The sequence below is a fragment of the Eurytemora carolleeae genome, unplaced genomic scaffold (assembly GCF_000591075.1).
Source record: "Eurytemora carolleeae unplaced genomic scaffold, Eaff_2.0 scaffold1211, whole genome shotgun sequence".
Classification (NCBI taxonomy): Eukaryota; Metazoa; Arthropoda; class Copepoda; order Calanoida; family Temoridae; genus Eurytemora; species Eurytemora carolleeae.
Window position 1 is genome coordinate 1,035 of NW_019397160.1, and position 16,512 is coordinate 17,546.

Here is a 16,512-nt window from a genome sequence, read left to right on the forward strand (position 1 = left end):
CGCAGCGCTCGGCCCAGAAAGTGTCTTAACCTAACCTAACCCTAAATAAATACTAAAGTAGTCATGTACAAAATTGATAGGAGGGGGGGAGGGGGGGTCCAAAAATCGTTCTCTAGGACAGACCCCATAATTTTAAATAAACCTATCAAAAATTAAACTAAAAGCTTATCATTATTAAGAAAGAAATGTCCACACGAAATTTTCTGCGGACTGTTGCCGGTCTCCAGTCCTCGATTAGGTAACATATCTGATTTGGAACGAAACACTTCAATTAAGGTTTAATATCCTAAAATGGTTATCGAAAAAAAGCAGATACTAGGTTTGAACAGATTGTCGTGGTAGCAGTTTATGACCCGACTAGCTGAATTCGAAATAAAAAAAGAAAATAAACAAATTTCGATTTAATTTATTAGCTTTAGTCCCCAGGGCATAGGCCTAGATGGAGGGGGGGGGGTTATTGGAGGTAATTACCCCCCTCCCATTTAGAATCTTGAAAACATAAATATCCCTGTCTAGAAACTTGATCCCAATTCTCCATGTCCATGATTACCTAAAGAGGAAAAACAGAAAACATTTTTTATTCAATTAATTGAAACAAAGTAAAACAGATAAATTTTACCAAAAAATGGATTATTTAATGCTGTAGCGTAATTTTCACTTCATGTGAAACTAGCTGAAAGGCCCAGCGTTGCCCGTGGGAAAAAAAATCTGAAAAAAAACGAATTTTATTAGCCTTTAACACCCCCCGGCCACCCATGAGTGTCCACAAAAAATGTCAACCCAATCGGTCCAGCCGTTTGGCCGGCTATACGCAACATATATACAAATGTCTTGTTTCTTTATATAGATTAGGTAGAAAAACAAAAAGTTCATAGATCATGCTTAGCTGAAGTGCCCGGCGTTACCTATGGATTAAAAAAGAATCGAATTTTGATAATCAAAAAGTTTGAATTTTGAAGAAACAAAATGAGAATTAAAAAAAAAATTTTAACCTTTGTTACCCCCCGGGTTACGAATGGGCCCCCTTAAACAAATTCATCCAATTTGGTCCAGCCGTTTGGCCAGCTATGGCTGATATATTATATATGAGTGAAAAGAATGATATTAAAAGTATCAATGATTTGAAAGTCCTGTTTGAGATCTATGGTTTAGGGGCTACCTATCAGGTCCGGGGGATTAGGAATCTAATGAATAGCTTTGTGGAAGTTCCTCCAACAAAGCTTGCCTACTGTCTTGAGGTTCTGCAAGAATACGAGACCAAATTCATTTTCGAGGATTTGGTGAAAATCGTCCAAGAGAAATGTTACGAAACACTCAATAACAACTATTCTTTCGATGAAATACCTCCAACAGATTTGATTCGTATTTGGGAGTCCATGAACCAAGATCTGGTCCTCTGGGGTTGGTCTAGCTTAAAGAAACTTAAAGACGCAGCCGAGAAAGCTGCAGCTGCAGAGAAGAAAGAAGAGACGGAGAGGAAAGAAGATTCTGAGGAGGAGTCCTGGGAACCAGTTCCTGTCAAGCCACAGCCTAAGATAATTGAGCGGGGACCTATTTGCTCCAACTGTAACTCTATCCCCTGTATGGACAGACAACCATTGGATAAGCTCAAGGTTGGGACTAAGCTAAGAAGAACGCAGTTTAGCTCCGCTGATTGTTATGTTCCCGAAGGCATCGATGCAGTAGTTATTGGTCTTAACAATGAACCCCAAAACCATGTTAAGGTAGACATACTTGTGGATGATTCCACAGTATACAGTTTTGATTACTATCCATCGTTTCTGTTCACTTACACCTGTTTCTAAATCTCAATTGTTCCAGATCGTTCCATTTCCTCAGATTTTGGCACAGTTGGTATTAATTAAAAAAGTTGTTTAAGTTCTATGAAATAAAATAATTTAACTACGCGTTGTTTTACTAAATATCTTAATTAATAGGCTTGAGATTAGTATTTAGAATTCAAAAGTTATAAAATTTGTATTTTCTTTTTTTAAAGAAACTTAATACTTGTTTCAAACACAAATTATCAAACATTACAAGTTAGAAATATAGACAACACCATCAGATATATTGATGTAATTTTTTAAAAAGCATATAAAACCTTTTTTAAATTCTCCCCCACACAATGATTCTTCTTTAATATTTCTGTAACATTTTCTGTAGTTATAATTATAATTGGAAAATTCAACTAATTAAAAAAATAATTTCTCTCTAAAATATATTGTAAACTTCTTTATTTATTTTAAAAAATTAAAGTTTTATCTTCTATATATAAATTTGGCTTGTCTGTCTGGTTGGGTGTTTGTTTGTTTGTATCCAATAAACGTCAAAACGGCTGAACCGACCGCAGTGGCGCAACTAGGGGGGGGGGCGAACCGTGTTTCGCCCCCCCCATCGGGCCTCGACCCCGACACTATTTACTATAATTTTTGATTTTTGGCGCAGTTTAAACAAATCTGGTCTACTATTTTTGAGGTGCGTGTCATTGATCTTACTAATAATGAAATGCATCTTGGCATACTCTTTTGAAGGATTTTCCCTAATTATAATGATTCTCTAAAAAAATAGTTTTCCATCCTAAACATATTTCAGATTTTGTAAAACCTTTTTCATTCTGGAAAATTTAGCAAATTTTAATTAGATCGACTAAATGTGCATTGTTAAGTCCATTGTGTTTGTGCATAATGCTGTGAATTGTATGGATGAAAATTAAATAAGTACACAATTTTCTGCCAGATTCCTCATAATTATATGTTTATTGTTTAAGCTTTTTTATTATTTTTTATTTTCAGAATAAAACATGTTTGAAATTTGTTATTCACTGAAGGAGCTATAGATTAGAATAACAGGAGAACAATATTTATTTTTAGCTACTGTGTCTTCATATGATTTTTATATAAATACAAAGCCTGAAAAATTTAATTTTTTTGCAATCAAACCCTTAAAAAAGTACTCGTTTTAAAAAAAAAATTTCGCGGAACGGGGGGGGGGCTAGCCCCCCGTTACCCCCCCTAATAACTTTCAGATTTCGGCCCCCCCCTCAGAAAAGGCCTAGTTGCGCCGCTGACCGACCGGGCCCAAATTTTTTGTGGGACCTCACTTGACCACAGGGAAGGTTTATGAATGAACAAAATTTCAAAAAAATGTGTTTAAAGGTTTTTAATTTTGTAAAAAATTTAATTTCTTGAAAAATCCGCGAATTTTTTTTTAAAAATCCGCAAAAAATTTTTCTTTGTTTTAAATTTAAAAATTTAAACAAAAAGAACATGTTCTCAATTTATACAGAAGATGGGCTCGAAACGCCCTAAAAGCCTAGTATACTACATTTGATTGGTCCGACTAACTTGCAAAACTCACAGTTTCGTTTTTTACTGAAAAAGTTGTGATCTGACGAAACAATAACACTGATTTTAGATATAAATATATTTACAAATATTTTGTAAACACTTTTATTTGTTGTGGAAAGGGGAAAAACTAAAAACCTGTCTCCAGAATAAATATTAAATTCTTAAATATTTGATTTAGGATGAAACCTAATTTTATGCTTGACGGTGTAGCCATGACAACAAAGTTTCAACATTTATCCGAGGTAAATAAAGAGACTGTTAACATAATTTCAAATGGATCCTATCCATATAGTGCAATTAATTATTCACAAAATTTCTTTATAGGGAGTGACCGGCTATGTAAGGTAGTTGAACTACGTATGCAGTGTTGTGGAAAACTTCTTTCAGATTCATTTGAGACATATAAAACTTTTTAAAGATTTTTCGAAATGTCTTTTTTATTCAAAAGATCTGTAAATCCCGAGTTTTAACGTAAATTCGACGTTCAAAACTCCTATTTGGGGGTGGATACGTTTTCAAAATTAGTTTTTTTATTATTAAATAAAGACAACGAAAAATAAAGTAAAAATTATACAGTAATCTAAATAGATGGTTAGGAACATATTTCTCAAAAGAAATTGGTCAACAAATCAATGCTAAAATTTATTCGCAGATTTCTTCAAATATCGTCTTTTCATTAATAATTCTTGAAAAATCTGTAGAAAATCTTTGTGAATAATGAGAAACCAGAATAATAAGAAAACAAAAACTAATAATTGAACAAGATTAGTTAATTTTTGTTTTCTCAACATGTTTCTATACATGACGTCTGTAGTTTATTGTAGAACTTGTTTACATTTTATGTCGTCGTTATTTAATAATTTAAAAAAACTAATTCTGAAAACGTATCCATGCCCCCAAAGTAGGGGTTTTGAACGTCGATTTTGCGCTCAAAAAAGAAGTTTTCCACAACACTGCATACTCAGTTCAACTACCTAACATAACCGGTCACTCCCTTTTTGTATTGATGATGATAGTATTGATCTATTTTATCCGTGGTAAATATACATCTTGTTCCTTGATTTTCTTCTTACAAATTTCAAATAATTATTTAGGCTGTATTTTGCAAGTTCTGAGACAACTGACTAGAAATCAGATCTTTTGGCATGTTAATTTTGAACGCTTGATTTCGATATTCATTGGGGGCACTTTTAAATTTTCAGGATCAATTCTTATTTACTCAATAATTTGTAGACACGGTATGACCTCCACGGACTATTCGAATAGGATCCGCATGCCGGCACAAGACGGAGATCAATGCTTGATCCTAAGATTTATAAACACGAATGTTCTAACTTTAGATTTAATGATTAGTCAGAAGTAGTTAAGCACTATGTAGATGTAGAAGTGCGCCTGTTTAAGTTGAAAAGAAGTGGTTCAATAAAGTCTACATATTTCAACTATACATGAAATTTGGACCCTGGGTCGAAACTTAATAAATTGGAGAGTTCGCGGAACCACCTTCCGCCCCGGTTCAAATCCTTATTCACAGATTCACGGTGTAGATTCACGAGGATTTGAATCTATGATTTATGATTTGAACCGGCGGCAATTAGTTCATCGACCTCTCCAATACATTAAATTGGGTGCCAGCTTTTTAAATGTAATTTTTGCAGGGTCTAATGTACTATGATCCAGAATTCTACACTTATCTAAAACTTCATATGGCCGACGATTTACTATTTTGCTACAGGTAGAATTTTTCATTATTTCTTATTTAATCCAACTTTTAGGAAAACATGATATTGATATTCATGCATATTGCATTTAGTACAGGGTTACCTTCAAAGGATGTGACTCAAGACGACTGTACGAACCGAAGTTTAGATTGTCGGTTTCCTTATATTCATGGTTCCTGGCAACTGGAAACTTGTTTCTTTCTTTGTCAAATCATAAAATATTCCATTTAAAGACTTAATTTAACCTTTGAATTATTATATAAATATTACTAGCTGAAGTGCCCGGCATTGCCCGTGAAATAAAAAAATCAAATTTGAAGAATTTTTTGTAGAATTTGTAAAGCTTATGTTACCCCAGGGTTTCCATGGGCTCCCTCAAAAATGTCTTTGTAGGCAACCCTGTAGATATGAATGTTAATGAAAAATATAGAAATAGTTGATTTTGTGAACATACTGTGGAAGCCATTAAACGGTGGATTAAAATAACAATTTTTCGTTTCAAATCACGATTTTGAATAGTTCAAAGAATATGGGTGGTGTAAACAAACTCATTTTACCTTAATAAAAAAAATTTGCATATAAACTGCTGAAATATCCTTTTCATACTGCACAGATTGGATGCCACTTTATAAAGATGTAGAGAAATGTATATAGATGTAGAGAAATGTAGATAAATGTATAAAGATTTAGAGAAATGTATATAGATGTAGAGAAATGTATATAGATATAGAAAAATGTATACAGATGTAGAGAAATGTATATAGATGTCCCACAAAAAATTTGGGCCCGATCGGTTCAGCCGTTTTGACGTTTATTGGATACAAACAGACAGACAGACACCCAAACAGACAGACACGCCAAATTTATATATAGATGTAGAGAAATGTAAATAGACTAGCCTTAGAGGGCTCTTCGCGCCCATCTTCTAAATTAATTGTGAACATGTTCTCTTTGTGTACATCGTAAAACAAAACAAAAATAATTCGCGGATTTTCACAAAAAAATTCGTGGATTTTCAAAATTTTTAAAAATTTAATGAAGATCGAATTTTGATAGAGACAAATATTTGAAATTTAGATCATTCATACACCTTCCCTGTTGTCACGTGATGTACCACAAAAAATGTTGGCCCGATCGGTTCAGCCGTTTTGACGTTTATTGGATACAAACAAACAAACAGACACCCAAACAGACAAGCCAAATTTATATATAGATGTAGAGAAATGTATACAGATGTAGGGAAATGTATATAGATGTAGAGAAATGTATATAGATGTAGAGAAATGTATATAGATGTAGAGAAATGTATATAGATGTAGAGAAATGTAAATAGATGTAGAGAAATGTTTACAGATGTAGAGAAATGTAAATAGATGTATAAAAATAAATGAATAAATAAAAGATCGACCATCAAGTAAATAAAAGTATATTAAAGTATTGGGAACTTTGCATATCTTTAAAAAGTAAAAATAAGAAAGCATTTTTATTTTATTTTAATTTAATTATATTTTTCTTGAAGAAAATTTGGTCCTACATGTGATTTACATGTTACAATTATTAAATAGATTTCACCAAAGAAAAATGTTTTTTACTCTAGTATACAACTTGCTCAATTTGGTTGAAAGTTTTTTTCAAAATGGTTTTGCTGATTCTTTTTGTTGAAGAGTTTTTTTCGTAAAAAGTTCATAAAATTATGCTTTAATAAAAAGATGCTTTATTCATTTTTTAATCCTTGACAATTGTGAGATACAGTTGCTTTGCATTTTAAATTAAATATTTAAGATGGTTGCTTCTGGAAATGAAACGTGAGTTTCCGTTTGATCTGGCGATGAAAGCTCTAGAGGTCACGTGGTCTTCTCTACCTCCTGCAACAGCTGATACGAGGTCCACATTTTCTTATCCCTTTAACATTGAAACCTGATGGTGTAAACCATATTGACATTTAAAGAATTTTGAATAGCAACAAACTAATTGCTCACTTAAAATATATTCTTCTAATCCCTTAATTTGTTTTAACCTGAGGGGCGAGAGTAGACCTGAAATATTTCAAATTTTGAATTATGCTAGATTAAATAGTGAAAGTTTGATATATCAAAGAGCTAAACCATGATTTAAAGCACTTAAAAACAAGCTTTACAATTTTATGAATTTAAATGCAGGAGCACGGCGGGTATTTAAACTTTACTTTAAAGGGAGTGTTCGCAAAAAAATAAAAAGGGGGTATAGACTTAATGCGAAAAAAAGCGCTTTTGATCGCTACTAATCTTACTTTTATTTTTATAATTTTATTTCTCTTGTCGCTTGCGCAACTATCTAAGAATGCCGCGTACCACTCACATTTTTCGAAATACGTTAAAAACGTTCTCTAAAAAATAGAGTTTAAAAATATTAATTAAAAAATATTTTAAAATATAAATTATATACAAATGTGGCGAAAGATAATCGATGACTATAGGTTGTATTATCTGAATGATTTGTTTGAAATTAAATTGTGCAATTTGCAATTTATTTGAAAAATCGAGTCTAGGATTCAAAATAAATGTAAATAAATTTTTTTTGATTGAATTCTTTTTAATGGATTGGTTTTTTTTGGATTGAATTATGGGAGACAAAGTTCAGTCCTAAGATGTCACCAAGTTCAACTGATCTGAGTAAACCTTGCCAAACACCCTACGGAAAGGTAAAATCAGTAAAAATAATTCTAAAATTTATGACATCTATCGACAATCAACAAATAAAAGTAGAAAGCAATAAATCAACACTGTGCTGTTGTTGTAATACAAAGTGTTAAACTTAAAGAGCAACCTCCCAAAGAACCTTATTGTCATCAAGATTTTTTCCAAATATAATTTTTCCAAAAGTACGTTTAACAAAAAGTGTAAATAAAAGTAAAAGGTTCCTTTTTTCTTCAAATTTTTAATTTATAATAAAAGTATTTTGTAATTGATGTATTTTGTTGGTTCACAGTTGAAAATCATAAAATCCTTTTTTAAAAAAAAAAAAAACAAAAAAAATTACATTCCTTACACAATGTTCTGGTTCTCGCTGTATTCTACCATATAATTTAGTTGTAAGGGGGAAATATGGTTAGAAGGACGTCCCTTAAAGTCTGATTTGATTTGTTCAGGTGGCAGCTACTATAAGGAAGCAGAGTGTTGACCGACAACTATCAGATAATACCGATGTCAAATCTTCAGAGGCAAAGAAGGGTAAGTCAGTAGCAAATGCTCTACTCCAATAAATAGTTTTAGATCCGTACCAATCCAAGTATAACCTTCCATATTCTCAGGTATCTGTCTTACAATATTAAACTCAGGCTTCCTCAATAATACCTTAGTCAATATCAATCCGGATACGACTCAATCTATATTCTCAGGCATCTATGTTTCAAGATACAACTCATGCTGACTCTCAGCTAGAATACACAATCTGTATCAAACCAGATAAGATGCTGGTGTATTCTCAGGTATCTATGTTTCATGATACAACTCGTTCTGACTCTCAGCTAGAATATGATAATCTAATGAGGAAAAAAATTTAATAATAGGTTTACTACTATGGAACCGAACAGATATGATATAATACTCAATCTGTATCAATCCAGATAAGATGCTGTTGTATTCTCAGGTATCTATGTTTCAAGATACAACTCATGCTGACTCTCAGCTAGAAAACTAGAATCTATATCAATCCAGATAAGATGCTGTTGTATTCTCAGGTATCTATGTTTCAAGATACAACTCACTATATCTTTCAAGAAAGTGATTCAGGACGCTTCTTGTTAGCTAAGCGAGGAACAATTACTCTTACACCGTAATCAAAGCGGAGTATTATTAACAACTGACGTATATTTAGAATTCTATGGTACAGGTTAAGCTATTGAATGTAATTACAAGTTTTGCATCGTTTTATACACGCGTAGTTAGGCTAATCACAATGCAGGTTTGATGTAGTTAGGTTACAATGTACAGGGTAATATATCTAGATGTGTTCAGGTTAACAAATATAGGGTTTACTACGATATTTGTTACAAGTCTAAAAAAAAATATTTGATTCAGTCAAATAATTTTAGTTTTGTCTGGATAAAAGAGAAAAGTTCTGCAAGACAATAAAATGCAAGCCGTTTCCTGGATGGATAATAATTTTTACTGGGAAAACATACACCATGGATTGTTGAAAAAAATATTTTTGATTTATAGAAGGCTTATAACATGGAAAAGTGTCAATCAGTTCACAAGCTATAAGGCCTTGTTTCATACTAGATTTAGTAATTTTATTTTGAGTTTGAATCGTGGATAGTTATAGGACTTCCAGAAAAGACTGATTTGATTTGATTAGGTCTGGATCCAAGAGGAAGAGTAAGATCTGCAAACCTGGATTCAGATTCACCAAGAACAATAGTCAACAAGTCAAAAAGCTCAGCAAGTAAGCTAACAATCTATATAATAATGCTTTTCATAACAAACGGCTGGACCAAATTGGCTGACATTTTTGAGGGAACCTTGGTTAATATTTGCAACAACAAAAATCGAAATTTTTTGGTTTCATTGGATTTTTTTTATTTGTTGCATACAAATGCAGAAAAATATTCTTAAAAAAACTATGACTATGCTTCAGTGGATTTTCCAAATTATAGTATGAAACACATTTGACATTTTGATAAAGTGCTATCAACAAAACACTTGTCATTTTAAAAAATAAATATTACTAAAAATATGTAATTTTTTTTTTGGTAATGAGAAAAACTTATATTATTCTAATTTAGTATGTATTATTAAAGAACTTTTTTAACCATAAAGGACCATCTGTGTTACATTAGGTGAGAGGTTTTTAAGTACCCAGTGGCCGAATATTAAGAATTTGAGCGGTGGTTTAAATTCAAGCCGCGGTTTAAATATGGTTGGTTCCACTTAAAATTGTATCAAATGTTTCAAGATTTAAGCCGGCGCTTAATTTAAACCGGGTTTTGGCGGATATAAACCGTGGCTAAAATTCTTTAAATTCCATCTCAGCCAACATAAATTTGTTTCATAAAATGCGCTAGGTCCACTAGGTTTACTGGACGGGTTGGTACGAATAAATGTGTAAGCAGTGCAATTACTTACTTGTTTTCTTGCTTACTTATTAATTTTCAAATTGATCGTAAATGCTTTAAGTTTAAAGTTTTAGAGTATTAAAACAATTTTGCCGGGCTTCAGTGGAAAATGTCATTGCAAATCAAACTCAGATTACACGGACATTTGATATGCAAGACAAAGTTCCATATGTTCTTATTGCCATGGTATATATCGCGGGTCTGGTTAGTGACATATATCAGTTTTTCACCACCTCAATATGAAGACGTTCTTTGCTCTACTTACAATTGTATTTGCCTTGGCTCAGGCCTCAATGGTAAGACTTATATTATATTTTAATATTTTGACTAAACCTTTATAAAAAAAAAATTGTTACCACTTTTAAGGTCATTTTTTGGGGATTCTATTTAAGTTTTCTAGATTCTATTTAAGTATGACAAAGCACTGTTAGTAATAAAATTTTATTTTGAATTAAAAGTTTTGATGCATAAAACCATCTGTTGTCAAACCTAATTCAATGTATTATGTTTTTATGTGGATTGGAACAAAATGTAAAAAATTTAATAATTATAAATTTCTCTAGATGAAATCGGAACCTGAGGGTCTTTGTTTGGATCCTATGACACTTCATGCCATGTGTATTTCTGGTTCAAACCTTGAGGGTAAAATGGAAGCTGCAATGCAATGTTTCACAGGTTCTGCTGCCACCAGGGACTCTAGTGACCTTGAGAGAGGGAGAAGGAGGCGTAGATGTCCCTCCTTTGCTGCTTTAAAATCCAAGATGAGCCAGGAAATGAGTGAATCTGACTGCTTGTACCGAAGCATGGGTTGGATGGATGAAAATGGAAATGAAGTAAACGCCACAATCTCTGCTGATATTGGTTCACTAGACAATGCTATTGGGTCTCAGTTGGGCCCAGATGCGATCGGAGAGTGTGTGGTTAACATGCTGGGAGTAATGGCTGATGATCCCAAATTTGCCAGATGCGCAAACAAGTACACAGAAACACAAACTCAGGTTCTGGAGGAGATCGCTATAAAAATGGCGAGCTATGAATGCTTCTCAAACATTTTTGATATGGCCTGCAAGAATTTCATTCAGACAACATATGTTGATCCTATGCTAGCATCCTTCATGGGTACCCAAACGGCCGCTGGTCGTAAATAGATCAATTTAAAAAATGTGATAAAAATCAGAATCATAATTAATTTGTAGTTTATAATTTCATGTTTAGAAAATAAATCTTTACATTTTTACTCTATTTAGTTGAAATAAAGTTTTATACAGACCTACAATAAAATAGATACATTTTAGATTTATGAAATGTACAAACATAAACCTTTTCTTTTCTCCCTGTACATTGCTAATGTACATTCTTTTGACTAATCACTATTCACTTCATTGATCCTTTTTTCACTTGAATACCCATATTTAATTATCAATTCTTTAGATTTCAATCTGAAGCGAAGTGGATTCTCATCTGGGGGTAAAAAGAATAGCATAGAAGATGGAAAAAGTACTCCAGAGAAAAAATCTTCCGTTGAAAGTAAGCGACTTGAGAAGAATATTAATGAGGAAATTACAAAGGTTCTTGATAAACAAGGAGCTGGAGATGTTGCAGAAGAAGCTGTGGAAAATGATGCTTTGACCTCTGGAAAACGTGTAACCAATCTGAAGGTAATTTTTTTGTTATTTACAATAATCGGATATCAACTGGTATGTTTTCTCTTGTACAGAGGGGGTGATAGCCTTGTTTTCAACATAGTTCATTTCAGGATTTTTACAGCTTAACCAAACCTGAAACAAAGAAAGAAGAATCTGAAAAGAAGTATGAAACTCCTGTTAAAAGAAAAGTTGAATCTCGAGATGATGATAACAAACTACCCACTTGCTCTTTAGGAATATTTATATGGAAATGTATTTTTGATATTTTATTTGGTAAAACTGGGATGAATGTATGAATTTTTGCAACTTTCTCTGCGTCCCCATTGTGCATCCTAATTCGTCACTGCACACACACACTATTAGTGGATTTTTACATATGTGGTTCATCTACAGTCTACCTGCAATCTGCATGAGATCGTAATCTTTTGCAATATTGATAAATAATCTTTTGCAATATTGTGCCAGCTAATTTAAAGACATATTCCGTATGTCTAGTTTCTTTGTAAGATCACAAAGAACAAGAAAAAAAGTTTATCGTTTGTATATTAATCATCTTAAATATCGATCTAGAATCTACTCGGCCTCAATCTACTGAACCTTCTTCAACAGAATCTAGGTAGGTTTAGTAAATAAAGTTGATGAAATTGAGTCTTTGTCACATAAAAAATTTCTTATCCCCAAATTTCTACTTCCTGATGGTGTAATCCATGAGTATTTGATCTATCAGACTTCATAGTTTGAAATATCTAGGTTTATACGACATTTTATTTGATTTGGGTCGCAGTAAAGATAGAAAATAGTTTTACTGGTAAATTATTAACTTATTTAGAAAGATAAGTCGGTTTATTTACATTGCACATGTTTATTGAAGTATTCAAAGTCATAAATTGAGTCCAAAAGTCGTTTTCCTGTTCCAGAATTTTCTGATCCTCGCTGAAGAAGATGATAATAATTCTGTGTTTAGACATGGGGAAGATCCTTTTGATTTTGTTGGATACAGTCAGGCGAACAATGCACTAACAATTTTCTGCAAGTAAGTTAAACACCCGACATCTTAAGAAAATTCTCAAACTGTTATTTTTGGCGAATTTGAGATGAAAAATTTAATTTTAACAAACCATAAACTGAGCATTTATTGGAAATGACAAGAGAATATATTGCATAGCAAATTAATTCGTGTAAATTTATTTTTTCCAGCTTTTAATCCTCAAAACCGGAATTAATTTGACAAAATAGAATATCAAGCTTTTGAACAGAAGTAAAATCAATTTTATAAACTTTCATATTTACTTCCATAAGTTCAATCCCCCCTTTTTAAAATTTTAACTCATAGAATAATTTTGTTTTTAGTCGTCTTCCTCCCCCCACGCAGTTTGGACATGGGAATCCATTCCTTATGTTTCTCTGTCTATCAAGTCTTCTCCAGGTAGGGTTTATTAATAGAACATTTTCTCTTTCTTCAAGCAACATTTGTATCATCTGAGCCACAGCATCTGTTTTAAGAGGAGTAAATTCTGACAATTTTCTATCATTTTCTGATTGCAATAGATGCGCTAGTCACTTTTGCTAAGAACCCACAATTGAAAAAAAATCCATTTTTTACATATAAAACGACAATATCTCATTCATGCTGAATCAAACAAATGTTGAAAGGGTATCATTGTGAATCAGACATTGCACTCAATAAATGAAGAATTAAATAGCTTGTTGTATGTTTAGCACCGAGATCACATTATGCGGAATGAACTGGACTATCAAGATATTGCAATGTTTTTTGATAAAATGGTTCGAGGACATGATGTGGACAGGTATGTACCAACCTTGGTGTGATCGTGGTCTTGGTCGTGGTCGTGGTCGTTGTCGTGGTCGTGGTCGTGGTCGTGGTCGTGGTCGTGGTCGTGGTCGTGGTTGTCGTCGTGGTCGTGGTCGTGGTTGTGGTTGTTTGCAAAATATTGTTATTTTATTGTTAATACTATTTGTTTTATATTTTCGAATACTCCTTTCTGCAAGGAGAAAGTATAATATCTTTATGAAGAATAATCTTTATGTTATTGTATTGTAGAGTACTGTGTACTGCAAGGAGAATGTTTGCAGAGTATTTGAATGAAGATTGGTCACCTTCTCCCCAACCTACTGTTTCTTCGCAGGTATGAAAACAGCTGAATCGATCACATAACCTTAAGGAATATTTATGGTGAAGTTTGATTATGCACAAATATTTTTACTGTTAAAGAGCAATTGTTAAAATTATTTTTATAAATCGGGCATGAATCGCCAAAAAAGTGAATTTACCATGTTTTTATACAAAAGTAAATATTTTTAAATAAACAATAATGCGTTTAAATTCAAAATGTAGAGTTGGGATTTAATTAACGAGAAGAAGTTGAATTAAATCTCCCTAGTTGAACCACTTCTATAATCAGATAAGTGGTTCAACTATTTGAAACTAGTCATAACTACTTCTTGATAGTCTCTGGTCAACTCGCTGAAAGATGACTAAGGACGGGAAGAAATGGATTTTTAAGAACTAAAGAAATAATTTCGATTAAATTGCTTAAACTTGAGACGGGGCTTAAATATGGTTGGTTCAACTTAAAATTGTATTAAATGTTACATGTTTTAAGCCAGTGCTCATGTGAAATTGGATTTGGGTGGATTTGAGACACAGCTCAAATTTATTAAATTACAAAATTAGGCAAAGTATTTATTAACTATTAAATAATAATAAGACTGTTAATGTAAATTTAAATGTAATCCTCAATTCACTAATGTACTTTTTAAACCTTTGCCTGAGAAAATTTTTTCAAAATATCCTTATTTTTCTATCTGAGAATCGATCAAAGTTTTTCTATTGAAGCGTGAATTACGGATTTATGTAGCCAAAACCAAGAAAAAATAGTCGAAATTTATCTATCTAAATATCTATGGTCTACGACAGTGGGTTGCAAAGATATAAGTAGTTTGTGTCATAGGCTCAATTCCTTTGAAGTGCTATCCACGGTTAAGAAAAAACGTATACATAAGTATTTAAACTTTCTTCACCAATTAATGTTTAATATATGACATTGTTAATTTAATAAGTAAAGGGCATTGTTCGGAATCCGTAAGGATACTTTTTAAATGTTGTGTTAATTTATATTTCATCAATAATCTCGTAACTTTAATATTAGAAACAAAGAACTATCAAAGGCAATTTTCTCAGGACACTTATCACAAAGCTTTTAAGTCAATCATATCTCAATTTAGTCAATTTAGTGAATTCATGTTGAGCATGATGTGTGTAGTAGTGTGTCCCTAAATCTCTGATTGATTGATTGATTGTTCAGGTGCCCAACTGCTAACTGATTTTCTGAACTAGAGGTCAGAACTATTGGGTTGTTCAGAGGATTAAGCTATTATCCGGAGTGAACCAATTCCTAGCAATTAGGAAAACTAAATTGAGGGATTAAGCAACTATCCCTTAAATTCAAGAGTTTCAACTGTGGAAAACGAGATCGCGGCGACAGGCGTAGTAGATTAGCGCGCTATTTCCTTCAAAAATTTTGACCTCAGGGCAAACTGAAAAATTCGAGGTAGTTCGTAATTGTTGTGGTTTATTAAATAGCTTTCAGCAATAAATAGTATTTGTTTGATTTAGCGATGCAACAGCGAAACTTCAAATACATATAAAATATAAAACCATAAATTGTAAAACAACTTTTTTAGAAAATGTGGTCAGAACTTTCGAAAAGTTGTTCTTAACTTTCTGAAAACTTAATTCAAACCCCCCATATAATCTTAACTGCACATTTTGTATCGTATTTTTTGGGTTTTTTTTCATCATAAATATTTGAACCGTTTTTGTCGACATATATCCAGATTTCTTGCCTTGTAAAGTTATAATTTATTGAAATCAAAAATTATTTTATTTAACTGTTTTATTTAATACTAGTTCAAACTTATGAAATGCTTGGTTACCCACAAATGATGAAACTTAATGACGTCTTGACTCTTGCTACTCTGTTTATAATATTATTTGAAATTTGAACTTTTCATATAACTTTAATTTAATGTTTTGCGAGCCATAAATGTAAAAATAAAGACTATGCATGCGTAATTTCAAGTGACCCTCTATGTACAGAGGGGAATGTCCGATTGGAAACGGTACCAATAATGTAACGTCGTTTTATGCTTGAAAAGCGTTTAATTCTTTTAATTTCTCCCTTATTTCTGAGGCAAGAAATGCAATTTCACAGAGAATCAAAAAATGGATATCCAATTCCTCCTTGATCATTCTAAGCTTGGATGGGTACCGTTGTAAATCGCACATCCCACTTTTTTCAATTAAGATTTGAGGGTACTGCCCCTTTATTAGATTGTGCAATGTTGTCTCAAGTCTCATCCTTTGTTGGTCAAAACCGCAGCTAGTTTTTTTTATTCATTGAATTTATCAAACTTTTTCTTCCTAATATTCAGCTTAAATCTGTGCGTACAGTGGTCGTGACATGAAAAATGTTCAAAGTTAAATAACGCCTTTTGGATCAAAATCTTGTTCTTGATTTGCAGTATTATCTAGTCACTGTTACTATTTTAAAATCTCCCAAATGATCAAGGAAATCTCGAAGACGACATTCTTGAAATATCGTTTTTCTGAATGTAATAGGAAAATATTCATTTTATTCTAAGTTACCAAAATACAACATTTATTGATATGTTTTGTAAAATTA

The 16,512-nt window shown here is 32.3% G+C and overlaps 3 protein-coding genes and 1 long non-coding RNA gene across 5 annotated transcripts in view; all 4 read left to right on the forward strand.

The window, feature by feature from the left end:
- Nucleotides 1-2,922, forward strand: part of LOC111712420 (uncharacterized) — a 3,699-nt gene extending 777 nt beyond the window's left edge. Inside the window, exon 2 of the long non-coding RNA XR_002767447.1 lies at nucleotides 2,476-2,922. This is a non-coding gene — a long non-coding RNA (uncharacterized LOC111712420). The remainder of the gene's footprint in view (nucleotides 1-2,475) is intronic.
- Nucleotides 1,096-1,905, forward strand: LOC111712419 (uncharacterized; the record flags this gene model as incomplete). The annotated part of the gene is given in 1 exon segment (XM_023487016.1): nucleotides 1,096-1,905. A coding segment is annotated over 1 exon segment (710 nt), but the record flags the coding sequence as incomplete, so codon positions are not given.
- A 2,080-nt stretch (nucleotides 2,923-5,002) lies between the features above and the next one.
- LOC111712415 (uncharacterized) lies at nucleotides 5,003-16,512 on the forward strand (the record flags this gene model as incomplete). Of its 2 annotated transcripts, XM_023487011.1 has the most annotated exon segments (13): nucleotides 5,003-5,079; nucleotides 6,848-6,949; nucleotides 7,658-7,745; nucleotides 8,193-8,274; nucleotides 9,404-9,490; nucleotides 11,592-11,818; nucleotides 11,917-12,040; nucleotides 12,377-12,422; nucleotides 12,771-12,839; nucleotides 13,157-13,232; nucleotides 13,526-13,614; nucleotides 13,869-13,953; nucleotides 15,133-16,512. In XM_023487011.1, coding segments are annotated over 13 exon segments (1,167 nt in total), but the record flags the coding sequence as incomplete, so codon positions are not given.
- Nucleotides 10,349-11,397, forward strand: LOC111712416 (uncharacterized). Its single transcript, XM_023487013.1, has 2 exons — nucleotides 10,349-10,456; nucleotides 10,724-11,397. The coding sequence occupies exons 1-2, from the start codon at nucleotides 10,400-10,402 to the stop codon at nucleotides 11,306-11,308; spliced, it is 642 nt and encodes a 213-aa protein (XP_023342781.1). The 5' UTR covers nucleotides 10,349-10,399; the 3' UTR covers nucleotides 11,309-11,397.